This window comes from Toxotes jaculatrix, chromosome 5 (genome assembly GCF_017976425.1).
Source record: "Toxotes jaculatrix isolate fToxJac2 chromosome 5, fToxJac2.pri, whole genome shotgun sequence".
In the NCBI taxonomy this organism is placed as follows: Eukaryota; Metazoa; Chordata; class Actinopteri; family Toxotidae; genus Toxotes; species Toxotes jaculatrix.
In genome coordinates, this window is record NC_054398.1 from 21,965,211 (window position 1) to 21,975,390 (window position 10,180).

Below are 10,180 nucleotides of genomic sequence, written 5' to 3' on the forward strand. Positions count from 1 at the left end.
CGTCAAAATCGGCCAAAAAAAGTCAAAATTTTTTTGGACCTCAAAATGTCATAAAAAACGTCATAGTATAGTAAGGCATCAAAATCGGCCAAAAAAAGTCAAAATTTTTTTGGACCTCAATATGTCATAAAAAACGTCATAGTATAGTAAGGCGTCAAAATCGGCCAAAAAAAGGAATATTTTTGTATGACCTCAAAATGTCATAAAAAACATCATAGTATAGTAAGGCGTCAAAATCGGCCAAAAAAAGTCAAAATTTTTTTGGACCTCAAAATGTCAGAAAAAACGTCATAGTATAGTAAGGCGTCAAAATCGGCCAAAAAAAGTCAAAAATTATTTGGACCTCAAAATGTCATAAAAAAACGTCATAGTATAGTAAGGCGTTTTTTTCGGCCAAAAAAAGTCAAAATTTTTTTGGACCTCAAAATGTCATAAAAAACGTCATAGTATATTAAGGCGTCAAAATCGGCCAAAAAAAGTCAAAATTTTTTTGGACCTCAAAATGTCATAATAGAATAGAATAGAATAGAAATACTTTATTCATCCCAAGCTGGGAAATTTCGCTATCACAGCAGCAATACACAGGCACTCAGCCTCCAAACATAAACCTCTAATGGTAAAAATAAACAGTATAGACATTATTTACAGAAATAGGAATTTAAAATAAGAGTACAAAAGGAAGCGTGCCATTTAAATAGAAATATAAAATCTAAGTACAAAAACAAAATGTGCAGTTGAAGCTGAACCTTGTGTCAGATCTGTCATATACAGCAGTGTTATCTGTGACACAGTGATGAGGTGTTAAACAGTCTTACGGCATGAGGCAGGAAAGATTTCCTTTAACGGTCCTTTTGACAACGAAGCTGTCTGAGCCTTTTGGAAAAGGCGCTCCGTTGTCTGTCCAGTACAGGGTGGAGAGGGTGATCAGGGTTATCCATGATAGATAACAGTTTGTTCAGTGTCCTCCTCTCCACCACTGCTTCAAAAGTCTCCTGTCTGCAGCCAATGACAGAGCCAGCCTTCCTGATCAGTTTGTTCAATCTGTTGGCGTCACTGGCTGCAATGCTGCCCCCCCAGCAGACCACAGAGGAGAATAGAGTGCTGGCTACCACAGACTGGTAAAAGATCTCCAGCATCTTACTGCACACATTGAAGGACCTCAGCTTCCTCAGGAAGTAGAGTCTGCTGCAGGCCTTCTTGTACACAGCTGTGCTGTTGGTCTTCCAGCTCAGTCTGTTGTCGATGGTCACTCCCAGGTACTTGTACTCCTCAACCACCTCCACATCCTTACCCAGGATGCAAAGGGGCTGTGAGGCTGTCCCCTTCCTCCTGAAGTCACTCACCAACTCTCTGGTCTTGTCCACATTAAGGAGCAGGTGATTTCCTCCAGCCCACTCCACAAATCTGTCCACCAGCCCCCTGTACTCCTCCTCCCGTCCCCCGCTTATACACCCCACAACTGCAGAGTCATCAGAAAATTTCTGTAAGTGACATGACTCTGAGTTGTACTGAAAGTCAGAGGTGTATAAGGTGAACAGGAATGGAGAAAGCACAGTGCCCTGTGGGGCTCCTACACCACTCATCACCACATCAGACAGGACACTACCCAGCCGGACGAACTGTGGCCTGTCTGTCAGGTAATCAGTGATCCAGGAGACAGTGGACCCACCAGCACCCATCAGCCGCAGCTTATCACCCAGTAATGGAGGCTGGATGGTGTTGAAGGCACTGGAGAAATCAAAGAATGTGATTCTCACCATGCCTCCACCACCATCCAGGTGTGAGTGAGTGAGCTGCAGCAGATAGATGACGGCATCATCCACCCCCAGACATGGCTGGTAGGCAAACTGCAGAGGGTCCAGAGAAGACCTCACCTGCGGCCTCAGGTGAGCCAACACCAACCTCTCCAGCACCTTCATCACATGGGATGTGAGGGCAACTGGACGGTAATCACTGAGGCCAGATGGAGATGACTTCTTGGGTACAGGAACCAGGCAGGATGTCTTCCAGAGAAGCGGTACCCTCTCCAGTCTGAGGCTCAGGTTGAAGAGATGCTGGAGAACAGCAGACAGCTGGCTGGCACAGGTCCTAAGAGTCCTGGGGCTGATGCCATCAGGGCCTGCAGCCTTGTGTTGTTTGAGCTTCTCCAGCTCTCTCCTCACCTGGCAGGTCGTCACAGTCAGACAAAGGGGGAGGGGGGAGGGGAAGTCATAGTATAGTAAGGCGTCATAGTATAGTAAGGCGTCATAGTATAGTAAGGCGTCAAAATCGGCCCTACAAAAGTCAAAATTTTTTTGGACCTCAAAATGTCATAAAAAACGTCATAGTATAGTAAGGCGTCAAAATCGGCCAAAAAAAGTCATATTTTTGTACGACCTCAAAATGTCATAAAAAACGTCATACTATAGTAAGGCGTCAAAATCGGCCAAAAAAAGTCATATTTTGTACGACCTCAAAATGTCATAAAAAACGTCTTAGTATAGTAAGGTGTTTTTTTCGGCCAAAAAAAGTCAAAATTTTTTTGGACCTCAAAATGTCATAAAAAACGTCATAGTATAGTAAGGCGTCAAAGTCGGCCAAAAAAAGTCAAAATTTTTTTGGACCTCAAAATGTCATAAAAAACGTCATAGTATATTAAGGCGTCAAAATCGGCCAAAAAAAGTCAAAATTTTTTTGGACCTCAAAATGTCATAAAAAACGTCATAGTATAGTAAGGCGTCAAAGTCGGCCAAAAAAAGTCAAAATTTTTTTGGACCTCAAAATGTCATAAAAAACGTCATAGTATATTAAGGCGTCAAAATCGGCTAAAAAAAGTCAAAATGTTTTTGGACCTCAAAATGTCATAAAAAACGTCATAGTATAGTAAGGCGTCAAAATCGGCCAAAAAAAGTCAAATTTTTTTAAGATTAAGTTTGTGGAGAAACACCTGCTAATACTTCTATTTATTGTGTTTTGGCCAAGGGTCAACTTCATGGTGCTGCCCCGCACACACCTTGTAATTTTGATGAAAGCTTTTGATAACTTTTACTCATCAATGTCTTCTGAACCATGACAAAACATTTTAAATTTATCAGATTATGTCCTTTCCTCTCTCCTGTTCTTCTCCCCAGAGAAGCACAGCAGTATACAGCAACAGAAAAGACATGGGCTCTTCCCAGCAGGGGGCGCTATGAGTGTATCATCAAATGAGCATATAAATCAGTTGAGAGTTTGAAGGTCATACTGACTGTAAAGTTTGTTCAACATTGGATGATGTATGTGGGAGATACAGGTACAAATACATCCATTTCCTGTGTGTTGGCGAAGGGTCAATTTTGTGGCAGTGCCACGGCCACACTGTGGCCACACTAACTTTGATGAAAGCTTTTGATAACTTTTACTCATCAATGTCTTCTGAACCATGAGACAACATTTCAGATTATGTCCCTAAGAGGACTTCATTAAAATACAATGTGTGGAATGTGGAAAATCGGGCTAAAAATAATGCATACAGCCAGTAGGTGGTGCTATGACTCATATTATCATATAGATCATCATATTAGCATATCAATCTGTTCAGAATCACATGGTCATCATGCCTGATTTTTTTCATCCACACTGGATGAAGTATGTCGGAGATACAGCCACAATTATATCCATTTCCTCTGTGTAGGCGAAGGGTCAAGTGGCGGCGCCACGGGTAGACCGTGTAACCCACACCTTTTGATAACTTTTTGTCCCTAATGCCTTCTGAGCAATCTGACCAAAATTCAGCGCAATTGGACAATTCCCCTAGGAGGAGTTTGTCAAAGTACGGCGAGTGCGAAACACCAAATGGCACAGTTTTTCCAAAATGGCCGACTTCCTGTACATCGTAGAATTTTCCTCCAAGAGACTTTTGTTCTCGTCTCAATGTGATGCATTTGTGTACCGATTTTCAAGTCCGTAGGTGTTATTTGGAATATTTTTACAATTCCCTTAGGAGTTAGTCAAAGTACGGCGAGTGAGAAACGCAAAATTGCGCAGTTTTTCCAAAATGGCCGACTTCCTGTACATCGTGGAATTTTGCTCCAAGAGGCTTTTTGTCTTGTCTAGATGTGATGCATATGTGTACTGATTTTCAAGTCTGTAGGTCTTACGGTGAATATTTTCACACTCTAGGGGGTGCTGCAGAGCCGTTTGGCCATGCCCGGTCGGACAGACAGTCTCAAACAAGAATTTTTCGTCGGGGGATAATTTTGGGCAAAGTTTGGCGAGTTTTTGAGCACGTTCCAGGGGTCAAATTAGCCGACAAAGTGGCGGGAGAAAAATAAAAGAGGAAAATAATAATAATAATAATAATAATAATAATAATAATAATAATAATAATAATAATACCTTCAGTGGCTCTCACACGCTTTTCGTGCTCGGGCTCTAAATATGAAGAGTCATTTCATACAAAGGCTCTGGCCCAGGGGAATGACCTGACTAGGCCTTTGGGCATCTGCCTGATGGTCCACGTGAGATGTACTTGAAAGTTCTGGAAAAACTCAGCTCATAAGTGAACCTTGAGTTAAAGCTATTTTGGACACATTTTAAACTGAAATCTATAAACCAGTCAGAATTATTGTGAGAATATCATAATTTTAGATAAAAAATACGGAGTGGACCTTTAACTTTGACGGAGCACTTTTGACCCTTAGCGGTTGCCGTAGTACGAGCTAGTGTCATGGCGATCGTCATCTGACTCCAAACTTTGACGTGACAAACTTTATGAACGGATATGTCTTTCACGTTCCTGACAGCCGGTTATAGGGTGCTCCATTGTTTAGTTTTTAAACCCGTGTCGGACACCATATGAGAAGACCTTAGAACAACGATCTTCAAGATGTAAATGTCCATGCTGCTAAGTTAACTTTGACCGGTGCGAAGATGCATCGCTGATAGCTAACCGTAGCTAAGATAGCCACTCAGCGAAGTTAGCTGAACTTGTTGATTTCAAATGTCATACCGGGTAGCAAAGCGACTTTAACTCATCAAAGTGCCTGTTACTGGCTTTGGACAGTTGGTCTTTCATATCAAAATGGTTCGTTTCCTACGCTACTGTATCAGCCACTGCCTTCATGCAGCGATGACCCGGTTGGAGGAGGTCAATGGAGAGGTGAGCATGTGGTCGTCGGTCCGGTGGCTGGGCTACCTGTCCGGTCTCAACCTGCTGGTCGCCCTGTGCCTTGGGCTCTATGTGAGGTGGGAGAGGACCGCCGAGTCCACTCTTCTTGTCATTTTTGTGTTGGCTCTGTTTGTTCTGGGGATAGCAAGTATACTGTACTACTACTTCAACATGGAGAGGGTCAGCCTCAGTCTCCTCCACCTGTGGTTCGGCTTTCTGCTGGGTCTGCTCTGCCTCCTCAACAGTCCCGTCCTGGAGGGCGACGTGAAGGAGCAGGCGGCCAACTACATGCTGCTGGCCAGTGTGGCCCTGAGGACGCTGTGGGCGCTGCTGGAGAGACTGCTGGGGTGTGCCAGGTACCGTCCTGCCTTCCTCACCTCGGCAGAACGGTTGGAGCTGGCGGGTTTCGCCATCGCTAGCACTGCGCTGCTGCTCCAGAAGTCCCTGAGCGTGATGGTGCTGGTGGTGGCGCTGGCCACGGTCATGGTAGCCCTCCGGATGAAAGCGGTCCTGGCTCTTCCTAACTTAGTCTGCTTCGCCGTCATCACCGCGGTGCTCTTCTTCAGGTCTCTGAACATCGCCACCAACCCCTTCGCCCTCGCCTGCTTCTTCAGCCAGCTCATCTGCGACCCTCTGCTGGATGTCTACTTCAGTGGTCTCTCTGTGACCGAGCGCTGGCAGCCTTTCCTGGTGTGGAGGGGCCTGTGGCGCCGGCTGTCCCTCCTGCCTCTGCTGGTGGTGGAAGTGACCTTCATCATCCTGGCCTTTAGGAAGCTAGCAGACCTGGACCAGTGGTACCTGCTGATTCCAGGCTTTGTGGTGTGTGTGCTCTTCTGGTCCATCTGCCACTTGGTGTTTGTCATTACTGTGTGGGGCTTTCACACCAAGCTCAGTGATTGCCAGAGGCTCTGCTTGTCCCAGGGGTCAGGTATCAGCGGACTGGACAAGGTGATGGCCTCAAAGGGCATGAGACACTTCTGCCTCATCTCTGAACGCCTGGTGCTCTTCACGCTGGTGACAACTGTTGCTGTTGCAGCTCTTTGTTGGCAGGTATGGGCACCTAGACAACATATGAATTTTGCAAGGACACATCACATATGAATAGCTTGATATTACACAGTTTTATGATGGCAGCAAAAAGAGAAAACATGCTGCCTATAGGGAAATACTACAAGCACCAAAATAGCATATGCACAAGTGTACAACAAAATTTATGAGAGGCCCAGACTAATGGGACAGTGTGAGAAAGTGCCTTACATTTACATTTCACCTTATTAGAATGTGACATACACTGCTTTAGGGTTAGTTTTTTTTTTTTTTTTACATTATAGTTTAAACTGTCAGTTATTTTTAAATGAACTGTTTAGTCTATAGAATGTGGAAAATGTTGAAAATCAGACAAAAGCAGGAAATCATCAATTCCTCACCAGCATTTAATCAAGAATTTATATAGTAAGAACTCACATTTTAGAAGCATACTCTAATTTTAATCTAAACTTGAGAATTGTGCTAATTTGCCACATTGTGTATTGATGTTACATATATTTGTTGTATATAATCTTTCACATAAGTTTTCTTCTCGTTAATTCAAGTCTAAACCAGTGTTTCACTGACTCTTAAATGTGCTCCGCAGTCCTCCAGCAGCATCTTTGTGAGCATGGTTCTGCTCGTCCTGCCTCTGGAGTCTCTGTTCCATGGCCTTTTTCATGAGCTTGGGAACAGCCTGGGAGGAACCTGCGTGGGCTATGCAGTGGTGATCCCCACCAACTACTGCAGGTAGTGTGTGATACAATAATTACCAGCCATATTTAGTTAGACTGTGTGGTCCATCCAGGTAGATGTGATGGCAGTTGAAACAGCTAAATGTCATCTTCTCCAGCTTAAAATCTGTATTTTTTGTGTTATGTGTTGTTGTTCCTGATATTTTTGTGCATCTTACCACATAACAATAAGACGTAGCTGGACTGTTTTATTTCCTGTACAAAATTTAAAAATGCCCATAAAAGATCTTTACTAAAATATTTATTATATAAAGAGTTGTGAGTCAAAGCCAGGTGAATTGCACTGAACTACTGATCATCTGAAAAGACACGATTCATTCACTTTAAGTCCTTAAATTTATTTGTGTTTGTACTGTAGCCCTGACGGTCAGCCCACGCTGCTGCCTCCAGGCCAGGTGCAGGAGCTCAACAAACGCTCTACAGGCATGTTGAACAATGTGCAGCGTTTCTTCGCCCACCACCTGATTGAGACTTTCGGCTGTGACTATTCCACCAGCGGGGTGACTCTAGAGGCTCTGCAGGCCAAGATCAAATCCTTCTTGGAGCTGCGCACGGCAGACGGGCCACGCCATGACACCTACGTGATCTTCTACAGCGGTCACACCCACAGAACTGGAGAGTGGGCGCTGGCAGGTGAGAGGAGTTTCAATTTTGTGTTAGTAACAGATTTTTATGCTAAAAAAACAAGTTAGGGGTGCACACTTAAATGTTTTGTAATTGTGGTCATAAGATTGTGTGCAACAACTAGCTGAGCTTTATCTGGTACTTGAGATAAGACACTTAGAGAGTTTCTACATGGCCACCCTGCAAATTTAATGTAACTGCATTTTCTGATAGGGCTTTAGTGTTGCAAATGTATTACTGAGTTTAAAGATGTTTGAAATGGCATTTAGACCAGACCAGACTAGACACTGAAACTACCCAAAGTCTAATGATGTTTTAGGTGAGATTAGCAGCCACAGTAGTCAGAAGGAACTAACCTTTGTACTGTATTTAATGGTAGGAGAGAGTCTGGGATACATTATTTCCTTTAAATAGCACATTAATATACAAAAAACAATTTCTGCTGATATTTTCAGAGCTTAAAAGCCCTAAATGAGTAAGTTGAAAACAGAAATTTGTCTTTTACTGTTCAATACATCTGCGTTCAAAGAGGAACAATTTTTTATACGGGAAGTGGAAAACAGAGATTTCCTAATGTCTGCCGTTTAAAACTAGGCCACTGAAACAGTCGAACAGGGAGTATTTACAATCTTAAAGCACAAGAACAGTACAATTTATTGTACCAGATATAGCTAAAAGCTAATTTTCATCAGTTGTCCCTGTGCAGAAGTAGTTTATTCTACTCATGTACTGTTTATCAGTGTGATCTGTAAAGTGCTGGTCTCTGTGTTCATCATCAGGAGGAGACACTCTTCGCCTGGATCACATCTTGGAATGGTGGAGGGAGAAGAACAGCAGCTTCTGTTCGCGCCTCATTCTGGTGCTCGACTGCGACAACTCGTTGCCGTGGGTGAAGGAGATCAGGAAGGTGGAGGGTCTGTACGTCGCTGTGCAGGGAGCGACGCTGGCCAGAGTGACAGACGTCGAGCTGCAGGACCCACCGCAGCTCGGAGACTTTACCTCTGAGTGGGTGGAGTATAACTGCAACCCAAACAGCAGCATCCAGTGGTCGGAGAGGGGCAGGGCAGTTTCTGCCACCTACGGCATCTCCAAACACTGGAGCGACTACAAGCTTCATCTGCCAACAGGAAATGATGTCACCAACCACTGGAGCATGTACTTTCCCCGGATGACCTACCCGGTGGTCCAGTTGGCACTGTGGTGCGGCAGCCTGAACCTGCTGTGGATCTGCAGCGTCTGCCTGCGATGTCTCAAAAGAGTCAAACTCAACTGGTTTCCACCAGCGATACTGGACACTGGCCAGGGCTTCAAACTGGTCAGATCTTAGAAACATCAACATGAACATATCTGTTATTTGTAGAAAATATTTTACACACATTTTCTAAAAGTAATGTAAAATAGGCAGCTACTGGATTGTTAACTCATCGCTAACCAGCATCCTTTCTAGTTACTGCAAAACTAATCACTTAGTTACTGATTGGTGGATTTGAAAAGTTTCTCTTTTTAGTACCAGTTTTTATACTCTTTTCAAATTGTTTTATTAATGTGTGTTAGCCTTGACTTAGAGATCTTAACATCCCTGTGAAACATGCGTTAATTTGTGGGATGCGAGCACATTTACAATACTTTGCACATTTTTGCATTGTATTTACTACATTCGCATGGTGCCTTGTACTATAAAATCACCAAAGATCATCAAGCTCACTAGGTGGACCTTTTAAACCCCAATCCAGAGAGGATGTGGTACATTTTTGGAGGAAGATCTCAGGCATAAATTATATTCTTAGCGCACAGATATATATGTTTGGGCTTTTTTTTTTTTTTATAGAAAAGATTCCTCTTATTTTCCTTTGTACTTCACTATGCATTTTACACTCTGAGCTTTGAGTATATCCTATGCACTGCTTTGTGTCTCTTGCAAGCAACATTGTCTTAATGATTTTGGAGGTTATTTTTAAATCCAATCCAGCTGCTGCAGGGAGTCCAGAAAGAGTTTAACTGTACTGATGAATGAAGAACAAGCAGAGATGTATGAATATTTATCTCACAATACACCTCAGAAGTTAAATGTGTCACACATTGAGATCTGTTTTCTTCCTGGGGTTTATTGTAGTTTACTGGGCTGTGCAAGATTGTTCTGATCAGTTTTGTGTGTATGCAAAAAAAAAAGCAGTTCCAGCTAACGCAATTTGGCTGTAAGAAATTCTGTTGAACAATGAATGGAACTATGCAATAAAAGGCAAGTGGGACTTCACTCTACGTATTCATTTTATAGGTTTCTAATACTCCTCATTAGAGGAGTATTACACAGCTTCAAATATCTACTCCTAACAAATATCTAAATCCTAAAACATTCTTGAAAGTTTCCTGGAAAGAGTGATGTAATTTGATATTAATTATAGGGAAAACAGAGAGAATGTTTTGAGACTGTTAATTTAGTAAGTCATGCTGATCTTAAAAACAGTTGTTGATTACCAGAAGGATTTCCTTGAAAGATAGGGTTATGGGGTCCTTTTAAAGCCAAGTAAATATTTTTTCTTCAGTCCTTTATTATTAGAAATTTTAATCAATTCATATATACTGAATTGTGTGTTTGTCTGTAGACTAATTTTACGCCCCACTAAGTGGCAAATTAAATAATTACAGG

The 10,180-nt window shown here is 42.7% G+C and overlaps 1 protein-coding gene across 1 annotated transcript; it reads left to right on the top strand.

Annotated features, from left to right (window-relative positions):
* The first annotated feature begins 4,682 nt into the window (after positions 1-4,682).
* On the top strand, positions 4,683-9,779 carry tmem168b (transmembrane protein 168b). The gene is made up of 4 exons (XM_041039194.1): positions 4,683-6,178; positions 6,762-6,904; positions 7,268-7,542; positions 8,313-9,779. Exons 1-4 carry the CDS (start codon positions 5,042-5,044, stop codon positions 8,858-8,860), a joined length of 2,103 nt encoding a protein of 700 aa, XP_040895128.1. The 5' UTR covers positions 4,683-5,041; the 3' UTR covers positions 8,861-9,779.
* The last annotated feature ends 401 nt before the right edge of the window (positions 9,780-10,180 follow it).